Here is a 26,917-nt window from a genome sequence, read left to right as displayed (position 1 = left end):
CGCAGCACAACATCCTTGTCAGCAGTTTAACGAAAGGAAGACTTCATACGGTCAGCAACACAATGCCTGCAGTTCACAGCATTTCTTGTGTGTAATGTCTGCTAATTAATTTCTTCAGTTAATTGAAAAGATTGTCAACATAAAGCCAAGAGTTCGTGTGTGAGTTGAAGATTGGTGCCAAGATCTGCCTTAAATCAATTACAAAACTCTCCACACTATTAGAATAAAAGGAAGAACAGAAATCGCTGTCACATAGGTTTTTTTTAAATAAGACTCTTTAAATGCTGCATTTTAAAGTGTACGCTTGAAAGGTACAATGCAAGCTTATACGTATTTACTCAGAAATAAGCTCCATTGAGTTCAAAGAGTTTGAAGTGTGCCACAAACCCTCATGTGCTTACAAGGTAGTTCTGGAACATCAAGGGAGTGTTCACCCCTCCTTGTAGTGAAATACAAGTTCAATTACAATCTTAGAGGTCAGCCAACCTCCCACTCAGACACCACGATGACTGATGGGTTCTTATTGCCTATAACTAGCCAATTGGAGTGTTTTATCATTAAGGTCCCATCTGGACTATGTATTTAAAGCAGTATCATACCAGTTTAAACAGTCATGGTGTCCATCAAATAATCCTGGGTGCTACAGTTGTTTGGAGACCACTATTTTCCCCAGAGAGCCACAGTTCCCAGAGTGGTTTAGCTGTCAACCCCTCTTTCCAGGGAACTCCTGAGAACTGTGGAGGGAATAGGGGTCTTAACACCATTAACAAACTACAGTCTCCAGGATTCTTCAGGGGAATCTGTAACTGTTTAAAGTGGTATGATACCGCTTTAAATGTATAGTGCGGAAAGAGCCTGCTGGTAAGTTATGATCCTGTTACGATCTCTCTTACAAAGATGTTCTTTTTGAGCAATACCAAATAAATGGTATGGGTCACTGTTAATTGCTTTACACTTTCAACATACATTGCTTGATCCCCATAAATGTTGTCAAGTCATGAAGCTATTGATCTTTAATAAGGACTTTATTAACATTTCCTATCTTTAACATCTCCTAGGGTGTAAGTACCCACACTGCAGTGTTTAATAAAGACTGTAGCATCAGTTCTCATCAGCATCCATGCAGCCAGGGAAACTCAAGCCAGAGAAGAGAGTGCATGGATGCTGCAACACCAATGAGAATTTGTATTTGGGCTCAGACTAATTATGACAGGAGTATACTTTTTGGTAATTTTTGGGCTCAGCTTCCAATTAGCCTGGAAGCTCCTTCCTGGCAAAATTTTGTACTCCAGCCCATCAAGTCCTGATCATTGACTAAATCACCAGTTGAATCTACACTTTAAAGAGAAAGGTGGGAATCTGCGCTTCTTAACAGTATGAGCATACGTAACTCAGGCTGTTATAGAATAGCACACTGTAGTTTTTAAGAGGTTTCCCCTTCACAGCAACCAGTGTATTAATAGCCTAGGAGTGCAACCCCATAATGTTTTGTCCTTGGCAACAGATTCAGACCCTGGACCAGTTTGTACTAAGTTTGCCAAAAAAGTTTTTTTGGGGGGAGTTTAAAAGGAAGACTTGCATTAATTCAAGTCAATGATTTGGAAACATACAGGCCACAGTTTTTTGCTTGCTTGTTCTTTGCTGGCCACCAGATATATTTTTAAATTATGACTGCCATGGTGGCTTGAAAGGCTTCTTAACTGAAGCTCATGCTGCCGCAGTTACTGTGTGCTGCATCCTGCAAGTTGAAAGGAAAATGGAAAGCGTTGCTAGGTAGCTGCTTGGCATGCTTAGGTTTGTCCTTGGAATGGGTCTAGCCACTTGAAATTCAATCTGGAAGTAACTCTGAATGAAGAGCTGAGCAGCCCAAATGTTTTATGGATGCTCAACAAGCTGAATCCAGACTCCAGACTGGATCTCTGTTGGGTCCCTGGCAAGAGGTGCTAGGCTTAAAGGCTGAAAACTCTGTAGCATATCAAAGACAACTGGTGGCTCCAGGATCAAAACAAAAAACTCACTGGCCTCCTAGACAGTTAGATATTATATGAATACCCCTAACAATTCTCCAGCAAGTTAAAGTTTTGACAGGTTTTTCACTGGCTACTGCTCTTTTGCCTTGAATTGAATTTTTTAATTGCAGGCATTCACAGGTGATGATGCTTATATCCTTGCTGTGTGGAAGGCACTGTCTTCTAGTCAAAAGAGAAAGCCAGGCCACTTCTTTAGTTGGTAACCATAGTCAGCGGCGGAGCAAGCTGTTTGGGTGCCTGGGGTTGCACGTGTGCCCTGCACCCGGGGGCGGGGCCAGCCAGCCATGGGGCGGGGCCAACCAGGGTAGGACACTCCGTGGGGCCACCCAGGAGTCTGCCTGCCTCCTCCCACTCAGCCGCCCTACCGCTGAGGGGGATGCAGCGGGAGGACCGTTTGGGGAAGCGCAGAGCCTGTGGGCACTCAAGCCACTGTGTTACTCCTAGGAGAGATGTGTGGCTCGGGCGCACTGCAGGCCCCGCGGTGAAGAAGAAGAAGAAGAAGAAGAAGAAGAAGAAGAAGAAGAAGAAGAGTTTGCATTTGATACCCCGCTTTATCACTACCCTAAGGAGTCTCAAAGCGGCTAACAATCGCCTTTCCCTTCCTCCCCCACAACAAACACTCTGTGAGGTGAGTGGGGCTGAGAGACTTCAGAGAAGTGTGACTGGCCCAAGGTCACCCAGCAGCTGCATGTGGGGGAGCGAACCCGGTTCACCAGATTACGAGTCCTCCACTCTTAACCACTACACCACGCTGGCCACACTGGTGAGTGCCACTCGGCATTTTCTCACCCCCCTCAGTGGTGACACCTGGGGCGGACTGCCCCCACCTCACCCCCTTCCTCCACTCCTGATCATAGTAAAATAGGGACTATGTCCAAAGCAGAGCTCCATTGGTGCTGAGCCAATTCAGTTTCCTCTCCTCCTGCTGCATGCTGGAATCAAATCTGCTAAGGGTCCCGCAACCCCTTTGAGCTGATTTTGAGATATAGAGGAGCTGCTGGGGAGAGTTCTGTTCTGCTAGTGCAAATTTCTTATGCTAGTGGAACAGGAGCATTGGAGACTGGCCTAGGGATGTTTGTATCCCCTTCTTACGCCCCTGTCTCAAAAACATACTTACTTTACACTAATTTGCATTGAAATGAACTATCTGCACAATCCTATGCACACCTACTCAGAAGTGAGTCCCACTGCATCTCTAAGCAACTTTAGTAGTTGAGGCCTGCAGACAGACATCCTATATCACAGGACAGGGAAAGGAATAATCTCAGCTGGAAGGTGATATAGGAGGTTGTGCTTTTGGTACAACATTTTTATTCTACTTCTCATTATATCCTGGAAATCTAGGGCTGGCCCAACAGAAAGCAATTTAGGTAAAGCTTAAACTGTGACAGGAAAGACTGACATTTGCTTATAATTTCCGTGGACAGTTCATATTTTGAAAACTCTCTCCATAATAGGGAGAAAGCAGAGCATGGGTGGTGTTTGCTCACATGTTCAATGAGCAAACTGAATTGTGTGTCCAAAGTAAACATTCTTTGATCAGAGCTGCTTTCATTTGCAGGAACACATTTTTAAGGGCAAAGGGACAGAGTTCTTCTTCAAAAGCAGCAGAAATTTGCTAAAATGTAAGTGTAGGATAGAATTAGGGGGGAAAGGGGATGGGGTGCTGAAATTTTATTTATACTGGTGTTATCTTGTCTGTTAACCACACTCTGGAAAGCTGTACAGTGGTACCTCGGGTTAAGAACTTAATTTGTTCTGGAGGTCTGTTCTTAACCTGAAGCTGTTCTTAATCTGAGGTACCACTTTAGCTAATGGGGCCTCCCGCTGCTGCCGCACTGCTGACATGTGATTTCTGTTCTCATCCTGAAGCAAAGTTCTTAACCTGAGGTACTATTTCTGGGTTAGTGGAGTCTGTAACCTGAAGCGTCTGTAACTTGAAGCATCTGTAACCCGAGGTACCACTGTAATTCCTTTATGGTAGCCTTTTCCAACCTGGTGCCCTCCAGATTTTTCAGGTTACCATACTGGTTGGGGATGCTGAGAATTTTAGTCCAAAACTTCTGAAGGGCACCAGATTGCAGAAGGCATATTATGGGATAACAAGGAATTTGTGGCTAGATCTCAAGCTCTGTAGTTAATCACTAAAATAAAATGCCGGCAGGGTCCCAAGGATGATATTTTTCACCCTGAGATGTTGTACTCTGCCACAGTGAGTGGCTGACTGAACTGTTCATAAGCTGGCAGGCTAAAAAGTGTCAGCTCTAAGTGTGAGAGTCTTCCAGATCTCAGTCCCAGAACTTGTTCTCAATGTCTTGTATAACATACAAAATCATCCTAAGGCAGAGTTCATCTGAGCATGCTCAGAGGCCATTTCTCGCGAGCCCTATGCATAGAAAGGCTTTCAGGTGTGATGATGTGCTTAATCGGTAGAGATGGGTGAATGTGTCAGTTTTGGCTTCCCTCGGTTTCTCATTTGCCCGTTCTTCAGTTCTCTACATTTTGGCATTAATTTGTGATATATTAAAAATGTCCTCGTAAAAATTGGTCAGCATTTTAAAGTGAACTTCTACTAATAGACACCCATGTGTGCAATTTTGCCTAAGACAAACAGGTTTGCAAAGCAATTTCCCTAATATATTGCTTTTTTGTATGTCATTTTTTATGAATATGGTATATGCATTCATATGCGCACTTTACTGTAGCAGATGGATTTTCCGTACACGTTACTTGGCTTGAGAACTGTATTGCAAAATTCACGTAAGGGCAAATGTCAAAGGATGCTTGGATTTCAGTTTGCATATTACTTGGGAAAGTGTGAATTAGGTAGGTTCACTTTTCAAAGTCAACTGCATCAAATTTCTCCTCCATCCCTACTTAGAGGGAAATCTTGAGCTCTCAACAGCAAGTTATTTATTCAATTTACAAATTAAACGATTTAATCTATTTAATTTACAAATAATTTGACTGCATTAATTGCTGCTCACAAGTTCCTCTTAGCAATAAATAAGGAGCAGATTTGGTGTTTTTTTTAAGCCTGGGTTGTTCCCTTAGGAAGCAACCACTAATTTTGTTTCCTTGTACAGTGAGGCATTCTCTCTCCTTGCTACATACAGACAACAAAGCCCTCCTCCAAGCTCAACTGAAGGCTCTGGTAGCTCTGGAAGAATGAGACGAAGGCCAGGCAACAGCGGGTTATGCTATTGTGACTCTCTCCCCCCTTCCCACCCCACCGGCATTTGCCATGAGCTTCTGGGCAAAGACAAGCCCTGAGAACTTCCATCCAATAACAAGATGAGGAGGCTTTTCCTGGATACAGTGCATTGTAGCAACCTGAAAAGGTGTGTTTGTGTATTGCAGAGAGAACAAACAAACGAGGTGAGTGCATTGCTGCTCTTTTCGTCCCCGCTTCCCTGCTCCGTTGATCTTGAGACGTTTTCTAAATTATGCTTGATCTTTCCTTTCAAGGTGTAATATTATATGCGAGGCAGAGCTGTCAGTGTGGGGAGTACTTGCTTCAGAACTGCAACCTCTCTCTCTCCCTCTTTGTCGGAGTTCTTTCAAAAGGATTCATCAAACTTGTATGTGGAAGAAGGGGGCAAGGGAGTCCTTTGTTTTGTTTCAGGAAAAGTGCCTGGGAGCAGCAAGACTGACATGTTCCTCAGCCATTTCTCTGTCTCTCACTTCAGGCAATAGCAACCCCAAGCATATCTGTAACTTCAACTGCTTAAACTAGTTTAAAGGAGCAGAGCCCCCCCCCTCTCTCTCTCGGCTTTCTTCCCTCCCTCCCCTTGCAAATCTGCTTTCCTGGAATAATTTAAAAACAAAAACTCTTTGGCCATTTCCCCAACAGCATTGCCAGAGGTGAGAAGCAGCTCTTGTTCTACTGAAGTGGGAAGAAAGAACATGCTTCCACACTGCCCCATTTAGTTTCTGCAGGTGTTGCTTCTGCATAAGGAGGGGAACTAGGCAGTGGAACTATTTCAATGGGTCCAGGACAGCAAGAAAGTGTGGGGCACTAAATTGGGGGTGGCAAATTTGTAACATCTAGCCCCCCTGCTCCAGTGGCTAGCAACCACTGCCATCACTACCAGTGTTTGAAGAGAGGCACATGGGTGTATGTGTGGATGCAAGGCCATCTAAGATGGCCTTGTTTTTGGACATTAACAGCAGCTTGGTATCAGGGTACACAGTACCACTTCTAGGGTATGGCCTGCTGCAGATAGTGGGGGTATCTGCAAAGTATTGACTCAGAGTATTTCTCTTTCGGGTCACCCCTTCAGGGAGCCACAGGGCAAGACCACTCCCTAAAACCTTTGTTTCTTTTTGCCACAAACTCAGCAAAGCTGTGTCTCGAGTTAATTCAGATTGTGAATTAACATGATGACCTCAAAGTCAGAAGCACTTTTGCTATAGTTTGTTACTAGTTTGGCTGGAGAAACACAGGTTCCCTACCTACACCCAAGCTCTGAGGCATCATTGAGTATGGGTGGCATGTTTCTCATCCCATTCTATGCACATGTTTTGGTTTCAAAACAACAACAACATGTAAACTTGCTGGCTTGGAGACAGTGATTGGATTTTTTCAAATGAGTATGCACACCTCAGGCAAGGATGCTTCTCTCAATTTCCATATCTATCTTCTGTAACTCCAGGCTCAAAATCTGTTACTGGCACATTTATTTATTTATGGGGGTGGGGGTGGGATGGGGGAGGGTGGCACTTTCCAAATGAGTGTGATGGGAGATAACTTCTGAAATGTTAAATATCCTCAAAGAGTTTCTTAAAAACTATTGCCTTTGCATGGAGCTTGTTCCAATTTACCTATGATACTTTCTTCCTAGCATTAGAAAATAAGTAAGTAAGTAAGACTTGAAATAGAACCCTACTGGATCAGAACAAAGGAGCATTTTGTGCAGCATCTTTACCCTATTCTCATAGTGGCCGATCATAGGCCTATGGGGAAGTCCACCAGAACAATTCCCAGAAACTGGTATATAGAGACCTATCTGTTCTTGTACTGGAGATGGAATAAAGCAGGGTTTCCCAAATGTGAGTTTCCAGTTGGTTTTGGACTACATCTCCCATCATCCCTAACTAGCAGGACCAGTGCTCAAGGATGATAGGAACTGTAGTCCAAAAACAGCTGGAGACCTGTGTTTGGGAAACCCTGTATACAGTCATCATGGCTACTAGCAAACTGTAGCTTCAGATGGCCTATGTTTAATGCACGAATAGGTCATGAAAAGATATATATCCAGCCCCATAGTATGCAAGGCCGAAAAAGTCAATGGAATTTTTTTCCTGGCAAGCAGTAGAGTCCTACAGCCAAATTATTCTGTGAACCGCCCTGACACCCCCGGGTATAGGACGGTATATAAATTCAATACATAAATAAAATTAAAATAAATATACAAAATCTTATATATTTTCTCAGAAGGAAATTCCACTGATTTCACTGCAGCTTACTTCCAAGCATATCTGTTTAGGATTCCAAACTTAGTTTTCCCCAAAGCTGGTAAGACTTGAAACAGGACTGCGAAGGAGCCCGTTCAAAATTAACAGTTAACAACGCAGGAAAAGGGACGCAGGTGGCGCTGTGGGTTAAACCACAGAGCCTAGGACTTGCTGATCGGAAGGTCAGCGGTTCAAATCCCCTGTGACGGTGTGAGCTCCTGTTGCTCGGTCCCTGCTCCTGCCAACCTAGCAGTTCGAAAGCATGTCTAAGTACAAGTAGATAAATAGGTACTGCTCCGGTGGGAAGGTAAACGGCGTTTCCGTGCGCTGCTCTGGTTCGCCAGAAGCGGCTTAGTCATGCTGGCCACATGATCCGGAAGCTGAATGCCGGCTCCCTCGGCCAATAAAGCAAGATGAGTGCAACCCCAGAGTCGGTCACGACTGGACCTAATGGTCAGGGGTCCCTTTACCTTTAACACAGGAAAGAGAGGAGGGTGTTTGTATAGAACCTGGCCTTACTGTACTTACTGTAGGTAAAATATACATTCCTCACTCTGCCCACACCCACCACAGGCCTTTTGTCCCTGAAGGCTTGCCCAGAAGGAAATGGAGCTATCACACTGAAAAAGTGTCCCTACTCTGCACTAGAATAAAGTGAGGATTTCTAGTTCTCTAGTGTAGCAGAATCGAGTTCTCCTAACAGTAGTTTACTGCATTGCTTCAGGTTGTAGGATTTGTTTGGACTATGGGAATCTATGCCAGTCACTTCCAAAAGAACGATGGTCAGATCCTTACGGCAATTACAAATCCATCTCAAGCCAACTGGATTGCGATCCATGCCGAGACCTGCAAAAGTAAGAGCATCCCTTTATTTAAAAAAAAAAGCATCAGCCACTGCTGTGACTCACACCTTAATCTTCTCTCTTGGCCTCTGAAGGATAAAGTGCTATTTCTGTCCACACCAATAATTGCTGAACACATTCCTGTAATCCTTTTTACAGTACAGTATTTGCATGCTTAAAAAAATGTATCCCTTCAAAGTGACTTCATACAGCGCCTTTTACCCGTTACGTAGCCAAAATAAGTTTAATTAATGGCATATTTATGGTGATATTATTAGCGGCATAGTTTCTCCATGTAATAGACTGTGCTGGTTTGAGCCATTTGCTCTCCCCTTTAAAATCTGTTAGATCTGTGAAAGGAATGGATAGAGGCCCAAGTAGAAAATCCTCAGCACTTTGTCAGACTTAAGTTCCTAGGATTCCTTAAGGAAATAATGATGGTCAAAGGGGGAATGAACCCAGCATATGTTCGTAATGGAAATGGGACCTTGGCTTTGGCTGGATGGTTACTCAAGGCAACTGTCCATTTCATCAGACCTTACACACCAATTAGACTATGTATAAAGCACCTTCCTATGTTTTTGCACTTTTTACAAGGGAACAATTTGAAACAGTTGCCGAGTCTGTCACTACTTATCTTTGCTGCCATGGCATGAGGGCAGAGGGCCTTCTTGGTATTGGCACCCACTCTGTGGAACGCCCTCCCATCAGATGTCAAAGAAATAAACAATTATCTGATGTTTAGAAGACATCTGAAGGCAGCCCTGTTAGGGAAGTTTTTAATGACTGATGTTTTAATGTATTTTTAATCTTTTGTTGGAAGCCGCCCAGAGTGGCTGGGGAAACCCAGCCAGATGGGCGCGGTATGTATGAGTATATGTATGTATGTATGTTTGTATAAATAAATACTATCTAGACCTAGTCACCATATTCCCCACCCCCCAGATAATATGTCTTCATTCTTGTGCCACTGGTTTGTGGTAGAAACTGATGCTGGCATGGAGATACGTGGAAGAATGACATGCCGCCCAGATTCCATGTGTGATATCATTATAGTAAGGCTAGCACATGCTGTGTTAAGTCTGTTGTGAACACAAACTAACTAGATCAAAATCCAAAAAAGCAAAAGCAAAATCTGAAGTGAAGGCCCAAGACAGGTGTTGATCATCATGTGAGCTGCGCACAGGTGGGCTGAAGCGAGCTGCTGCCATTCCTGTGGAGCCTCCTTTTATTGAGACAAATATGCAAGCCAGGCAAATACATTTTGGGCTGTGACCTTTACACATCTTCCGTCCCAAGATCGTGGGGTGGTACAAAGCTATTATGGCAGTTTCCACCACGTCATTTTCCCCTTGCACAGTGTATGACGAAGGAGACAAAAGGTCTCAGGGACAAAGGTTACAGACAGGACACCACTGACTGCTGAGACCGCAAAAGGTCAGACATAGGGGACGATGTTCCGACAGCCGTGGCTTGTCTGGGGGGGGTGTTTCCTGCACCCCAGGGTCACGCGTGCAGGCAGACTGAGGCCGCCTGCTGGTGGAGAGTGTGCTCCTTCCGGACCTCACTGTCCACTCCACGATATCCCTACAAAAATCTTAATGATTTACTAAGAAAAAACAATGATTTTGAACTTTTGTTCACGTGACTGCAGCTGCCACGTTAATTACAAACCCAATTTTAATATAAAAGAGCAGATTTCATAATGTCCCATGGAGAGAAGTAATTTATTTTTACACCCAGTAATAGGGTGTATGCACACCCTACACGTAAAGTAGAGCACTCTGCCTTGGGATAGGGTGCAGTTTCCATCGTCTGAAGCCTACAAAGTGATTCTGAACATGGTTCAAAAACAGCTGATGTTGCAGAATGTTTGTCATCGGAATGAAGCAATTGTTATGCAAGATTGTGTGGTCAAGATTATGGAATGAGGCAGTGTAAGCTGTTTGCAGTTGACATCCATTTAAGGCATCCAGCCCACTTGGCATTGTACACATTTTTCGTGTTAGCTATGTGGATTGGAGAATGTGCAAGTCAATAGAGCCTTCAAACAGTGATGATGCTGAAAAACCGCAATGCACAAGGTTTAATGCACGTGCTTTAATATTGCATTAGATCAGTTGATTGTGCCAGGGCTGAACCCTGTCGTTACCATCTGTCCACAGTGCTAGGGGCAGATGAAGGAATAATAGATGAAAGCAACCCTGCACAGGTTCGGGATGGGTTTCCTTTCTCATGGAGTAAGCACAGAGAGCCCCCACCCCATGCCTGTTGCCAAATATACTGGGGATTTGCATACAGGCTTCCAGCTGAGAGTGCTATTTCCAGATCCAGCATCTCTTGTTCTGGAAATTAAGCACTTATTAGGACCCACTCCTTCCAACACATCAACATATCTATTTCCTCTGCATCCAATAAACAGCGAGGCAACAATGGCCAAGTATGTACTAAATCCTCAACAGCTCTCTTGTGATGTGCTAAGTTACTGCACACATGGGAAGACCGGGGGGGGGGGGGTCTGGAAAGTGTAATAAAGTGTGAGAAACATTGCACAGCCACACGGAGAATTTATACACTTAGGTACTGTATTTGCTGATTCCTCCCTTGCTGGGCAGCTTAAAGTATCTAAGACGTTTTCTGATGACAAAAGGTGCAACTTTTGATGGGAAGATGGGACAGCGAGGGCAGTGGCTATGTGGCAACATAGTCATTATGAAATGACATTTCCATATGGTTGTGCCATCACACACTTGGTTTATTACATCTGATGCCATTTATCTTTGTTTTATTCATTTATACCATACTTTTCAAGAGCAAATCTTTCCAACCCATAAATAGGTATTTGTTTTAGCTTCTGACACATTTTTTTAACTTTCCAGCTTCTTACAAAACAAATAATCCCTCTACCCTGAAGCAATGCTTGGTGGTAGCTTTGAGTCCAGCTGCAATCAGTAGTTTTGCTAAAGCTGGAGGGCACTGAATGTACTCCTTTCCAGGCCTGACATTTGCCCCATCAGCAAACCGATCACAATTATAAATTGTACGGAGGGAAAGAATTGCAAAACAAGACATTACACACTCTAGTGTCAGGCTTCGGAGAATCGGATCCCTCCCCTGGTGGCAGTAACTAAGCAGATCAAATGAAAGGAGTGTTCTTACTAGATAAGTTCTTTAATAATCACAACGAGAGACAAAGGAATGCAAATTTCTCTCTAAAAAATGGTGTCGCTCCCAGTAAAGGTTTACCCCCTCTGTCCCCATTAATATATGTCACTCCTACATCGGGTAATCTGAGCTTATTGCTGTTGCGTTTTCTATTCTATAACTTTCCAAGCCCATCTATTCTTGGGCGAAGGGGGGGGGTCAGGAATGCTGTCCCAGGACACTGAATCTAACCAGCTGTATCTCTCTTGGCGCTTCCTCTTCTAGCTGTTGCTCACCCAGTATTTCCCAGTTTTCCCCCTCTGGGCTGTGCCCTTCTGCAAACCACTATTCTAAATCAATACTGTACTCCTGCCCTTGGGAAGGTTCAGAAAAGGGGGGTGGGGCTCCAACCATTCCTCCTCAGCCCAGTCCCTGACATCTAGTAATGAAGCAGTAACATTGCCTTTTGAAATTGGTCGGCTTTGCAACTAATTTTTAGATTAACACTTGGATCCTCGTCTTGAACTCTCCACAAAGATAAGATAAGAGGAGAATATTGGCCAGGTATTAACATACAATCCTATACCTGTCTACTCAGAGTAAATGCTACTAAATTAAGTGCAATCCTATACAGGTCCACTCAAAAGTACTGGTAATTGTGCATAGGACTGAAGCCCAAGGTTCAAAGCACTCTCAGCCAAAAGGTTTGTTCTGTTGCCTTGGGCAAACCATTACAGTCTCTTTCAGGCATTGTGTTCTTGTTGTTGTTTAGTTGTTTAGTCATGTCCGACTCTTTGTGACCCCATGGACCAGAGCATGCCAGGCACTCCTGGATTCCACTGCCTCCCACAGTTTGGTCAAACTCATGCTGGTAGCTTCGAGAACACTGTCCAACCATCTCGTCCTCTGTCATCCCCTTCTCCTTGTGCCCTCCATCTTTCCCAGCATCAGGGTCTTTCCCAGGGAGTCTTCTCTTCTCATGAGGTAACCAAAGTATTGGAGCCTCAGCTTCAGGATCTGTCCTTCCAGTGATCACTCAGGGCTTTCCTTAAGAATGGAGAGGTTTGATCTTCTTGCAGTCCATGGGACTCTCAAGAGTCTCCTCCAGCACCATAATTCAAAAGCATCAATTCTTCGGCGATCTGCCTTCTTTATGGTCCAGCTCTCACTTCCATACATCACTACTGGGAAAACCATAACTTTAATTATATGGACCTTCGTTGGCATTCAGGCATTGTACTCCTATGTCAAAACAACATGTAAGTATTGATGAGCATGCTAAGCTCTGCCTGCTGTTGTCACCAGCCTCCCTAAGTTGGAGGATGAACTTCCAAAGTGGAGAGGTTATGGTACTTGTGGAAGGTCCCCTCACAATTGGAACCCTCTGCAAATACCACAAGCTCATAGAGGTGTAGAATTGGAAGGGACCTTGAGGTTCATTTAGTCCATCCCCGTGCAACACAGGGATCTTTTGTCCAATGTGGGGGTTGATTGCACAACCCTGAGATTAAGAGTCTCATGCTCTACTGACTGAGGAAATTCATCTTCCAGCTGACAGAGGACAACAGGAACGATGCTTGGCATACTTGGCCCCACTCTCCCAACTCACATGTTGTATTTACACGTGAGTAGAACACCCAATGCAGTATTTATTTATTTCATTCCACCTTTTGTCCATAGACCTTCATAGTGGCTCATGACATAAGCTAAAATAATTCTGTATGCTCAGTAATAATTAAAAATGAACCTTTTTTTAAAAAAATCTCGTGAACCACTTTGAACTGCAGGTCTTTATTGATGATTTATTAATGAATCTGAATTTATGACAATAGTAATGCTTGCAATTGATACTGTTGCTTGATGTCCAGAAAAGCTCTATTTTTTCAGAAGTGAAAAAATTAGCAGTTTTATTGATGCTGAAATGCAACTAAAAATGTGTGAATTGACTTGAAAGCCAAAAACAAAACCCCAAAAGATGCCCCTTCTTTAGGACAAAGTGTAAACCAACCTGCTGCCTCCCAGGCGTTGTTTAAATATAACTCCCAGCATCTCTGACCATTGGCCAAGTTGGCTGGTGCTGATGAGATTAGTAGCCCCAAACATATTGAGGTCTGGTGTAGACACACTTCTAATTCAATTTACTTGACTTTTTGTTACAAAAAACAAAGCAATCGTTCTTCAATCTGGAGAGAGGGGGTTGTTTAGCCTTGCTTAGATTCTTGTCTCTCCAGAAAGCCCTGCAAGCCGTCTTCTACCCAGGGTGAATATCACATCAGCATTTCTTGATGCACATCTCCAGACAGAATTTAGTAATAAAATGAGCAATACGACTCCTGTAGCTGAGAAAGGGAAGACAACATCTGTCTTTGAAGCACATTCTTGTTGCACCAGAATTCTGTCAAGCAAATAACAGGTAAAGCTTCAGTGACTCAGAACCTCCTTTGAAAACTAGTGCTGCAGTGGGGAAAAAAATCACTTTCTGTTTTTGCAGCTGAGTTGGAATCTGCCTTGACAAAAATGCCAGCCCCCACCCAGCACTCGTGGTAAAATGTGGCATGATCTCTTAGTGTAATCAAATGAAACTTTAACACACGGCATGATAAAAGTCTGTAATTTTATCAGGACAAGGTAGTTGCTGATTACTGTTGTAACAATTGTTTTCTCAAAATTTATCTTCTGTACCATCAAAATAAATAAAAACAGTATTATTATTTTTTAGAAAAGCCTATTTTTTTCTTTCTCATACAATGCTATTTCAAAAGCTTTGATGGTAGTGGCAGTCTGGGGACATTTTGCTTTCCTCCTAGTTGTTCTTTGCAGTAGGGTGATGGTGGGAGCATCCAACTTGAATATATAAGGGTCAAACTGGAGCTGACACTATGCGGTTAGCAATGGCAGAAATAGCTTTTGAAAAGTAAATTGGAGTGGTGGCGGGCACTACCTTGGCATGGGTGGTGCCTCAATCTTTTGCCCGCTCCATTGTGGTCCCAATGGCATCCCGATCCAAGCTTGGCCTTGAGAAGGCTTGCTACAAAAGACTACAGTCTTTTGGAGAGCCAGTGTGGTATAGTGGTTAAGAGCGGTGGACTCGTAATCTGGTGAACCGGGTTCGCTTCCCTGCTCCTCCACATGCAGCTGCTGGGTGACCTTGGGCCAGTCACACTTCTTTGAAGTCTCTCAGCCCCACTCACCTCACAGAGTGTTTGTTGTGGGGGAGGAAGGGAAAGGAGATTGTTAGCCGCTTTGAGACTCCTTAGGGTAGTGATAAAGCAGGATATCAAATCCAAACTCTTCTTCTTCAGTTGCAAGTAGATATATGTGGAAGTAGAAGAGGAGCAACCACCCATAGTTTGCCCATATCTGTGTGATTGTAAACGAGGGAATACATGACCTAAAATCTGCTCTCGCTGGAGCTGGAGGAGCTTATCTCCAGTGGTGTCACTGGTATCCTTCCCTCCGGATAAAAATAGCAAGTGGGGTGGGGAATTTTCATTGACTATGGCAGGGGGGAAGGGGTTAAACTTACTCTCCCCCACCCCTGTGTCCCCAGTGCTGATTGAGCTGCTATTTACATTCTTTAAAAATGTACACATTCACCACATCAAACATCTAGCCTGGCCTTAATCTAATATCACTCAATTCATTTGAGGATTTTTTTTTAGTGCAGGAGTGGGAAACTCATATTGGCCCCAGGGCCACATTCCCACATGAGCAAACTTTCAGGGGCCATATACTAGGGATAAGTGGCAAAAGTGAGTGGACCTCTCCATCTAAGCTGGGAAGATGCACTGTCATAGTTAAGCACTTAAGGGAGGAGTTGAGCAGAACCTGTGATGGGTGTGGCTTGGGAAAATTTAATGGCCTAAAGAGAGCCTCAAAGGTCAGAGAGACCCAGAGACTCCTCTCCGCAACTCCAGAATTGTTCGTGACTGGACTTAATGGTCAGGGCTCCCTTTACCTTTACCTCCCATACATAGTAGTAAATCTGGTTATTTTACATTCAACAGGGTGCTATAGCCAATCACAGCTACCTGTATAACACATATTTGGCATATCCACACAATGTTACACCTAACATGTAATTAAAAATAAATAAATTTCTGGGACGTACTCTTAAAAACGGTCAATATTTTATTTGCCTTCTTTCTCTGAACAGTGCCAGTGCCAGAGGTTCAAAGATGTTGGAGTAGGTTCCTTATGTTTCAGCCAGACCAGAAGGGGAACGTGCCTCGAATGCGCCTCCTGCAAACCAACAGTCCTTTTGCCCAGAAGGTACAACCAGCAGCCGCTGGGTGAACTTTTCTGCTCTTTCTCTTAGATAAGGCCTGCCCAGCAATAAGCAAGGGGAGAAAGGAAAGTCGTCCAGAAAATCATTAGGAATCTCACACATTTGATAGAGATGTCACTGCAAAAGGGGTGCCCAGAAAACTTACATCACAGCTATACATGCATCCAGTGGCGTAGCGTGGGTTGTCAGCACCCGGGGCAAGGCAAGTAATTTGCGCCCCCTAACCTGTGGATTTGCACTCCCTAACCCGTGGATTTGCGCCCCCTAACCCATGGATTTGCGCCCCCTAACCCGTGGATTTGCGCCCCCTAACCCTAACCCCCAGATGTTGCGCCCGGTGCGGCCGGCCCCCCCTGCACCCCCCACGCTACGCCACTGCATGCATCCTTTCAGAACAACATTGGCTTCAGTTGGCTGCTCAGGTTTTTGGCTCCAGGCTTAACTGAGTAGCAACTGCAAATCTTTTTTTCTTGCATTCATTTTTCAGTTGTGGGTATCCCTCTTCTAGAATGCTCTCCCAGGGGAGACATGCTTGGCAGCCTCCACACCCTTTCAGTACCAGGCAAAAACCATCTTATTTCCCCTAACATTTCCCTTGTAATGATTTGTTCAACTGATGGTAGGTTATTGTTTTTATCCTACTGTTTCACTTGTTGTTGTTGTTGTTGTTATTGTTGTTTTGCATTGATTTGTCTTGAATGGTTTATATATATGTTTATTATTTTGTCAGCCTTCCTGGGAAAGTTTTGTATTTAAGGGCAAGGTATAATGGTAGAAAATGAAACGGAAAAGCTGTTTTCAATAAAAGGGGGTGGAAGAAGAAAACATTGGGTGATATTCAGTTAAGTTTTACTCAGAGCAGACTTATTGAAATGAATGGATCTAACTTAGTATTTTGCTTGATTATAGTATTATTATTATCTTGGAATGGCAATGCGAAGGGATCAAAATGTAAGCTAAGAGTTCATTTCTTCTTAGAGTGTTAAAGCCGCTAGTTGGTGCAATTGCAAGAGTCACTCATGGTGGTTGAGCTAATTGACAGCTAATTAAGAGCTCCTGGGGGGAGCCAAAGAAGTTTCCTTCAGCCTGAGTTTCTTGAGTATAAAAGAATGTCCAGTATGTTCTAGTTGCAGTAATACATTCATTTATTTTTAGCAGAGCAGAGCAGATTAGGCTTCTGTCTGACTGCTAACCAGACGACTCTGTACGTTCTTATTTATAGCAATCTTACAGCTAGAGTTTTGTTCAGCCTACCCGCTTATAAAGTTTGCCAACTTCTTCACTTTCTGCATTTAGCCTATTTTATCCAAGCCACTTCTACGAACAATTACCCCTAGGGGTTCACAGTTTTACCTGGTCTTTTGTATTCGGATACTGCCCTTCCTTGGGAAGTTCTAGCAGAAATAGCCATTAGGTAAGGGTTATAGCGCAGTGGCGCAGTAGGTCCCTGGTTACATCTGAGCATTTTCCTGGGAACCCTGGAGATCTGCTGAGCTAGATGAGCCATGTCTCATTCTGTACAAGGCAAGCTTCCCATCTGTAAAATGTTGCAGTCTATGTTTTCCTGCCTCTGGCACCAGCAGCGCTGGCTTCAGCAGATACTGAAGCAAAGCCAGGACATGGACATTGTAATGATGTTAGAAGAATGAATATGCTCAACTAAACAGTTAGTGGGGTTGGAGAGCTCATCATGGGTTTGTTTTTGTTTTTTTGCCCCCCTGCTCTTTGTATCTTTTGCTCTCTGAGCAACTTATGTGGGGCTCCCAGTGGTCTCCTACCCAGGCACTGATTACGTCCACAGCTGCTCAGCTTCAATGACGCCACAGCCCTGCAACATGCTTTACAATGTTCTCTGACCATTCACTCAGCTCCAATAAAGTTCTATTGGCTGCAGAGAAGCTGCAGTCTAAAAAAACCAACCTAGTTTAAAGCAGTGTGTTTTAAACCCAAGGGGCATCACCGTGCTGGCTTCGCTCCCCAGTAGACAATAGCCTTAAGAAAGAACAGGCACTGGGTCATTTTAGCCAGGACAGCGAACATAATTTTATTAAGAGAGTTAAAAACCAAGCATGAATGTTTGTAGCCAGATGAAATAATAATCAGAGGCAGCGATTGCCAGTTGACCTACTCTGGATAGTTCCACTGCTATTAATAATTGACTATAAACAATAAAATCGCTCCCCTTATTAAAATGAGACAACTGCAGAATAGCCTGTTATTGCGTAACGTCTTAATTGCACTAAAGACATGAGAGCCTCAAAGGGAACATCATTTTATCAGCATCCCTTTAAAATATCTGGACTGGAATATTATGACACATACGCACAAAATAATCTTTGTCCATTGTTAAAGGACTAGGAACTGCTTTTGAAAGCTGACTTAGCTGATCCATTGCAAATGCGTTGTCTGATTATAAAAGCACATATTTAAATTACAATTCTTTTAGAAACAGGCCAACAATTTTACCTTAACATCAGTGATTTGTTTGTAGAATCTACTGGTTTACCAGAGGTTTCCACCCAAGGTGAGCACTATAAGAAATATTTTTATTTGTTTGTTAAATTTGCTATTAAAAAATAAAGAAGGGAAAAGGAAAAGGAAAAATGACAACAAAAAACTTCAGCTCACATGAAATAACCACCAGCACATCCATCTTAAATTAAAACATATACATTTATATAATCCATCCAGATGTGCGAAAAGTAAGGGCAGTGAGGTCCTCAGACCATTATGTAATAGACAGTGGCTGTTTATCTTTATTAGCTCTTAGTATAAGTCTGGATCACAAACATTTTAAAATAATAAATAAATCTGATGTGAACTTAAAGTGTGGAGAAGAGCCTCAGAATCATGAGAGGGTCGTGACTCATCTCAGTTTCATTTTTGGATGCGACCAGATAAATGGGGGGATTATCTTGAATATTTCAAGGTGGATGCAGTTCACTTACTAGCTGTAAGTGAGGCAGGAGTTGCTGAAGGAACAAGAAAATGTGGCATGATAATGTGGGGTCTCTAGCTCATGCACAGTAAGGCAAGAGTATGCGATTTAGGATCCAAGCAAACTTAAGAGCATTCTCCATTGCCATAGCTGCTGTTCCTTCTGTTCCCCACCCACTTCCGTAAGTTGACATGGTGGGCATCTATGTCTCCCCAGGGGGAAAGATTTGACAGTTGCACATGCATAACCTACAGCAGCGATGTTCAACCAGTCAATGTTGTTTGTTGGTGTTTTGCGAATGAGGTGAGCAGTGTATGTTATTCCCCCTTAAAAATATATTGTCCTCCCGAAAAAAGGTCAACAACTCTGCTCTCCCCCCAGAAAAGCTCAACAACTCCGATTTCCCCCCAAAAGTTTAATAACTCTTCTCTCCCCAAGAAAAGCTGAAGAACTCTGGTCAATTCTCAATGACAATGGATAGATCACTGCCAGTTTTTTTTATATATATATACTGGGAGTAGATCACATTTTCTTGGGAGTTGGATGGGCCTGACCTACAGGATTTATCTTGGGAGGAGAGGGGCATTAATGATCTAGATAGCTACCAGTCAAATGGAATGAACAATTTTAAGGAGGTATCCAGTGTAAGAACTCGGCTCATAAATCAAAATTAATATGCATAGATTTTGAAAACATACAGCGAAAAAGATAAACCTAGACAAGATGCGACATGCCTGCCACTTGCTTGCAGATTATAGTGTCTCCTAATGGGAAATATTTCTCATTAGTGCAGATTCATTTACTGTAGATATATTTCAGTGGAAAGAAGGCACAAATTGCAAAACACCATTTTCTTGTTGAGGTACATTTTTTTTACCATTGTTAAACAGAATGCTTTGCCTATGGAACATTTACTCTTCACTGCTTTGCAGCTAATAAGGAAACGAGCTTGATATTCATGACAATAAATTGAAATCCTTATTCCCCTAGTGTGTCTTTAATAGTGTTTTGGAAACCTATCTGGTTTTTAATTAGAGTCTGAGGAATTTATAATTGCTTTGCTGTCTGTGAAGCCAAGAAGTTGTTTCTTTCTAGAGATACAGAAAAGCTCCAGGGCCAATCAGCCTACAGATCCACGCTGCGATTGGAAACAAAGATATCGGAAAAAACATAGTTGAACTTTTCCACAGGTTCATAATTCCATAAACCTGCCGCAAATCAAGGTCATGCAGAAGAGCAATAGCGTTTCAAAGCTGTTGGATCAATTGTGTATTTATAAGATGTTCCAGCCTCAAGGGGTTTCAACAGGATTCCGTCTGCTGTGAAAGAACAAAGTCCAAAAATCGGTACACAGAGAGTTTGTTTACTAGGGAAAGGACTATTCTTATTTCTGCCATGCAGAAATTGTGAATTTCACTTTGCGATAGTGAACAGTTGCTTGGATTGCAACAGAGAATAAGCCAAGCCACACATGAACTACAAGGACATGAGGCGAGACTTACCTCTTTACCTCCTTCAAATAGTATTAGATTAGAAATGGTATATGACCTGCTTGTCATGGCTATTATAGAGCTCAACAGCCAGTTTGGGAGCCAGGAAATTGTGTGCATCCTTCTTCTTGTTTGTGTTCTCTTGTCACCTGGACAACCTTAGGAAGATGTAAGCCTTCCAGACTTAACTAATGGCTCAACATTTTACCGTATTTCATTCAAACCAAATGTGTGTAATAAGGAGAATGGAATCCTTATCTTTGAATAAGCTTCCCTTGTTCGCTTTGCACTAGCTTCCCTTCTCGCCATCTCTACGGACTTATGGCTCCTGCCATAAGAGGTGGACGGTCACCTTTCCCCAAAGGCTTTCGTTGTTTCAGGGCTGGATTCTTCATTCCAGGGGAATTCAGATTCAAGCTTCTACTTGGAATTCTGTGGTCACAGTCCTAGTCCTGCTTTTTGTTCTCTGATCACGTCCTTGAAAAAGATGGAGAATTGTTGTCCACCTCCTAGAGACTCTTAGACTCTATTAAAGTGTTATCCAGGCAGGCATGTGATACTCATACGTCCTCCATTCGACTCCAACAGGGTGGAGTTTAGGTTTTTTTAAATAAAAAAGTCTTGTTTTCTTTTATGTTTTGAATGAGATCATACAGCTTGAATGCTTGCATCTATTGGACTAAATGCTTTGATAACACTTCCACTTCCTGCTTTTTAAAGAAAGTTTTCTTGGGGATTTTAAACAGGGATTTGTCCAAGGAGGGGGGAAACCCTTGCTTGGCCCTGGGTGCCCCACAGGAGAACAATTGCAGTGCAAGCCAAGAAAAAATATGATATTTATTAGATTTCTTACCCACCCTTCACCATAAGGTTCCAGGGTGGGTTACAATATTATTATTTTTATTAAAAAACACACACTGTAAAATAGACAATGTTCTATGAAAATAAACATATATCTCTATATAGAAGAAGGTTTATTTATGAGACAATAAACGATATGCTTGCATTTCACAAGTGGTATTTCTGCAACAGATAGAATGTCTTTTGGGAGAACCTAATTGCAATGAAAGTATGAAAATGGTACTTTTTTTATTACAGCCAGCCTGATATTTTTGGTCAAACTACAGTGGTACCTCGGGTTAAGTACTTAATTTGTTCCGGAGGTCCGTTCTTAACCTGAAACTGTTCTTAACCTGAAGCACCACTTTAGCTAATGGGGCCTCCTGCTGCTGCCACGCCGCCGTAGAACGATTTCTGTTCCCATCCTGAAGCAAAGTTCTTAACCCGAGGTACTATTTCTGGGTTAGCAGAGTCTGTAACCTGAAGTGTATGTAACCTGAAGCGTATGTAACCCGAGGTACCACTGTAATAGTGAAATGGAAAGAAAACCCATCTCCAAACTGTGACTGAGCAGGAGAATTTTCTAAGAATTTCAGGGACTGAGGTGGGGGATTAGCTTACTTCACAGACAAGGTGGTCAAGGACAGTATTCCCCCTCCTTAAAAGAATAATAAAAATGTGAAAAAGTCTTGCTGGTTGCTCATCACAGCCATCAAGACTCATCAACCTCACTGCCTTCTGGAGTTTCTTCCAGCAATGGTTTCTCTTCCTTTGCCAGTCTGGTCCTTGTGTAGTGGGGTTTCCATGGAGATTCTTGGCCCTCTGAAGATACAGTAAGTCAGCCTTTATCCCTGAACATTCCTTAGAAATTTGCTCGCTACTCACAGAACTAGCTGTTCACAGAACCCAGTTGCAGGAATGTGTGCGATGCAAAAGGTCTTGCAAGTATGAGAAGAACCTCCAGTAATCGTTATGCATCGTTAAAAACTTGGAACTGTAAGCCTACTATATATTGGCAGCCAGGACAAAACACATGTGGCTGAAGGCATAAAAGTTTTTGCCTTCATTCCACAGATTAAGAAGGGGAAGATTTGTGGTTGGCGGTTGAAAGTGGAACAAAAGAAACAGGAAAACCGCTGATTAATGATAAGGAATATTTATTCTATATATTGGAGACTTTAAACTCGAGTTCTCTCTCAGGGGCAATTTCTGAAGAATAGTTACAGCACATCATCCAGATGATATACTATAAGTATTTTTCAGCAGTGACCCCCCCCCCCAAGGAAGACAGTGTTAGAAATGTGCATAGCAACCAATCTATAGAATCAATATTTTATATGAAAAAGTAGTGATTCTGTTATGTACTGATGTTCTCACCCTGGGCCAGCAGGGGGACACTGTAGATAGTTATGCAAATGAAGGATCGAAAGTGACGTTCTGTGATTGGATAGTTTTAGAAAGTTGCAGCAGTTACAATTGTTCTGGAGCTCTATATAAGCAAGCTGACTGAGCTCCTCAGTTAGTTCTGTTCTGGCATCTGAATAAAGAAGAGCTGTTTGAAGAATTGCTGTGTCATCTGATATGTTCACCCACAACTTAACAGATTCTCTCTCCCCTGTTCCTATGTGCCTGCCGCTGTAGAAACAACACTTTTGTTTTGGTTTTTATCCTCTCAGCTTAACCAACCTTGGAGGGTTGTTGTGAAGATTAAATATTGGGGGGGGCACAAGAAAATAATGCAAGATTCCTGCATTGCACAGGGTTGGACTAGATGACCCTCAATGACCCTTCCAATTCTACAATTTTTTGAATCCTTGGAAGAAAGGTGGATGAAAAATTAAGGCGTATAAGTAACCATATTTTTATATTCTGCAACATGATGAGTCTTTAAGAGAACAAATAGCTGTTAATTGGCAAGTAATATAAATAATTATGTTTTGAAGTCAGTTGCAGTTGACAACCTGGTGCTTTTTAATATATTTGGTTAACCTATTTAATAAAAGGAAGCAAAGAGGCAGGAAATGCTGCTTGCTTAAAATTTGATTCTAGTGCTCCCTCCTGTGGCAAGGGGAATGCATGTGCTGTACTCTTAAAAGAGATATGTGCAAAGCATCATTGGTGCAACAGTCAAAGCTGCTGCCAGTCACTTCACATAGAAGAAATTGGCAAATATTGTTTTCATTCTCAAGCTTACACAGTGATGATGCTATAAATCTCCAAAATAAGGAGCTTAATTGTTAGTTATATGTGTACTATAGCAAAAACTGGGTTCATCAATCCTGAGCATATAGCCAATGGAGAATGCAGATATTTGCATTGCAATGAGTGTCTTGCTCTGCATGGAAAACAATGTCATTAATACACAATGGATCGCTCAGTACTAATCTCCACTTTTGCTAATATTTGGGGGTTCAGGAAGGTAGACAGTCTGTGCGGCACACATAGCTGTGTCTTCTGACAGAGGAGAACAAATAGGAGGCTCAGGTGGAGTGGCTGGATGGCTGCTGCTGCTGCTCCATAACACCTGTCATTTGAGGCGATTGCCTCACTATGCCTAATGTTATGGCTGGCCCTGCATGGAAATTTAGGAGAAAAATACAGTGGTACCTCGGGTTAAGTACTTAATTCGTTCCGGAGGTCTGTTCTTAACCTGAAACTATTCTTAACCTGAAGCACCACTTTAGCTAATGGGGCCTCCTGCTGCTGCCGTGCCGCCGGAGCACGATTTCTGTTGTCATCCTGAAGCAAAGTTCTTAACCCGAGGTAATATTTCTGGGTTAGCAAAGTCTGTAACCTGAAGCGTATGTAACCTGAACCGTATGGAATCCGAGGTACCACTGTATTTAAGATAGAGAAATCATTTATCTCCTTGGTTTTGAATAAGTTTGTCTGTTTGTTTCAGTTGTTAAAGCAAATTCCCATCATGGATGGTGACCAGTTAACATTCCAGACTTACTGTAATGCTTTGTCCTGGCTATCTAAAAGCAGCTTGGAGACCAAAGTAAAAGGTAAGACATAATTCCAGGATTTATATTAGTCCTCTCTGTTTATTCAATTGCTCTTAAGCACAACATTCCGTTAGTTTCAGTGTTAAATCTTGCAGTAGACACTATCTGCTGACACATTCGACAGAGGCCTCGCACGGCACAGTATTATCCTTGTAGAGTATGCCGGCATCTGATCTTGAGCTCTTATTTGCTGTCACAACAAATGTTAAGATACTGTCCCTAGCTGGGTAAGATAACAGCTGGAATATACTTAAGAAGCAGATATGCCTTTAGACTTTTTCCTTTCCTTCTTACTGCTGTTAAACATATAATAAGGTAAGGCTACTGAGAGATCCATTCATGTCATATCTAAGGAGGAGGGAGGAGAAATCCATTTCAATTTGCATTTTAAGGGGAACCTGCCATGTTCACACTTTCTGAAACAGTGCATAAACCAAAATGGAGCCATCCTTTGAACTTTGCATATCTCTGAATTTTGTACACAAAGTAATGTGCACAAATATGCATTTACTAGGGGAAAGTTTGCATAAAAATGCAGAAATAGATGAAAATAACACAAAATGCATTACATTATGCACTTTGCAAAAAATATGTATATTAGGCAGAACTACATCAAACCTGTGTACATAAGGGAAAAATTCACACTAAAACGCTGGTAAATTTTCAAGAGTTTTAAAAACAAATCACAATTGAATGTGGAAATATGGAGAACTGAACAAGACTGGGAAAATAAGAAACCGAGAGAAGCTTAAATTGACAGATTTATCCAACAGTCATTATGATGAATCTATATGATACCCAATCAAGGGTTAACGTTCTTGAGGAAATAATAACGAAGGAAATGATTAAGACTGATATTTCACTCACAAAACTAGTTTTTTAAAAAATAAAATAAAATAAAAGCCACCTATTGTATTCTCTGCATTGATTAGGAATGTAATTGCAGAACGTGCTATTAATGTATAAAACTCTGTCTGATGTGTGTTATCTCACAAGTCCTTACTGTTATCAGAACACCAGTAAAGAAGGTTGAAAACAATCTAAATATTTCAAGAGATTCATCTTGAAGCATCTTCCAGAATTGTGGCTTTAGCCATGACACCATCACAACTCAAATAAATGTGTTTGTCACCCATCAAAGGCTGCTAGCTATGATGGCTATGGTCCATCTCTACAAGAAGCAGGAAGTCTCAGTTGTGCCCAGATCCTTCTTATTGGCTTCCTATAGACATCTAGCTGGCTACTGTGAGTGCTGGATGCTAGGCTTGATGGGCCATTGGCCTGATCCAGTAGGCTCTTCTTATGTTCTAAGTACTTAAAGAATCTTCTACAGGGTTATCTTCTGGCCCAAACAAAAAAAGCCAGATCAGAGACCATGCAGAATAGCAAGCACTATATTATGACAAAATAAATAAATGAATGAGTCGAATACACAGCAAGGCAGAGTCTTGGAAGAAAGAGCAAAGGAAAAAGACCTATCTATTCAACAATGAAGATTTGTATAGGTGGTTGCACCCACATTGGTTGTAGCCCAATTCCCACCTCATTGTGGACAAGTTTATGGCTTGGGACATCAAATCAGCAAATGCCCTGTGCTGCAAATGAGAATGAATGTATGGCTATTTCAGTACTGCAGTCTGCAACCTATTGGCAGACTAAGAGTCTGAGTAAGATATGGGCTTTGCCTTTGTAAATCAGCCGAACTCCAGTCAAGTCCAGGGAGGTTTGCTTGCTTGTGTGGGATGATTATACAGAAGCAGTCGTGTGTGGTAGTTTTGTCGTGTTGTCGGGGGATATTCTTCTACCCAGTATTTTGTTCTCCAGGGATCACTATCAATTTTCTCTGTAGTTTAGTATTCATGAAAAGTTGTGTCTTGTGTCTCTTGGAATGGAAAATGCCATTTACTTTTTGATGGCATCTACATGTTTTCAGACACGGGCCCCATTTATTTCAATGGGACTTGCTTCCAGATGAGTGAGTAGAGATTGAAGCCACAGGATTTTCTAGTTTACTTGCTTTTTGCATACTAATTCATTACTGGCTTGTAGTTCAGGGTTTACTCACTTTCTTATGTGTATTGCATTAGGTTGTTTTAGTCCATTCTGCTGTAGATTTAGATCAGGACTTTTATCAGAATGATTTTATACATCAACTATCTTTCCTGGGCATGGGGCTGGATCCTAAAATGGTATTCTTAGTTCATGAAATTATCATCCTCTCTTCTCCCCTGTTGCCCTGTAAGGTGACTATATGTTCTACTTTACAGAGGTCCTCTTCAAGCTCCAGGGAGGATCTCCTCCTGTAGTTGGTTAATGGTAAATTCTATTGGATTAGCCTTCTTGAGAAATCCAAGAAACAGGTTGAATAACATTATACTCAGGCATCACATTGCTGTAGGTATAAATCTGTTGCCCACGTTCAGCTGCTCTGCATTCAAAATGAAATTATTGATTCATTACCCAGGCTTGGAAGGAGTGAAGAAGTGCTGAAAGGTTTTGCTTTTGAAATACCTGATGGGATTAGCTGTCTCAATTGAAAAACCCAGGAATACCAGTTTTGAAGTGCAGAGTTCATTTGATTAATTAAAGCAATTACAGCACACAGTGCATTTCCTGCAGATTAATGGCCAGATGGGGGAAACTGATATTCTGGAATTTTGCTTTGTTTTGGGCTATTACCTCCAGCTGGCTGCTGGACAATCCTTTGCTGGAACGACTATTATTGCTATTAAATCATTTTGTTTAAAAACAACCAAACAGGAATAACTGCTCCTTTCTTCTCAAAACCCCAGCCCCAGGCACACACCCAATGCTTTACAGAAATGATATAGCTCTAGGGGCTTGGCCTTCTCTGTGAAACAAAAGACTGTAATCCAGTTC

At 42.3% G+C, this 26,917-nt stretch overlaps 1 protein-coding gene across 1 annotated transcript in view; it reads left to right on the top strand.

Moving 5' to 3' along the window:
• Window positions 1-3,619: 3,619 nt before the first annotated feature.
• LOC310696250 (uncharacterized protein) overlaps window positions 3,620-26,917 on the top strand; it is a 960,839-nt gene continuing 937,541 nt past the window's right edge. The window contains exons 1-5 of the mRNA XM_083481566.1: window positions 3,620-3,655; window positions 5,147-5,408; window positions 8,212-8,341; window positions 15,630-15,745; window positions 23,932-24,037. Of these exons, the coding sequence (XP_083337692.1) occupies window positions 5,325-5,408; window positions 8,212-8,341; window positions 15,630-15,745; window positions 23,932-24,037 (436 nt within the window). The 5' untranslated portion in view covers window positions 3,620-3,655; window positions 5,147-5,324. The remainder of the gene's footprint in view (window positions 3,656-5,146; window positions 5,409-8,211; window positions 8,342-15,629; window positions 15,746-23,931; window positions 24,038-26,917) is intronic.

This window comes from Podarcis liolepis (assembly GCF_965112155.1).
Source record: "Podarcis liolepis genome assembly, chromosome: 17".
Lineage (NCBI taxonomy): Eukaryota > Metazoa > Chordata > Lepidosauria > Squamata > Lacertidae > Podarcis > Podarcis liolepis.
The sequence above is the reverse complement of the archived record's forward strand: the minus strand, read 5'-3'. Positions and strand labels throughout refer to the sequence as shown.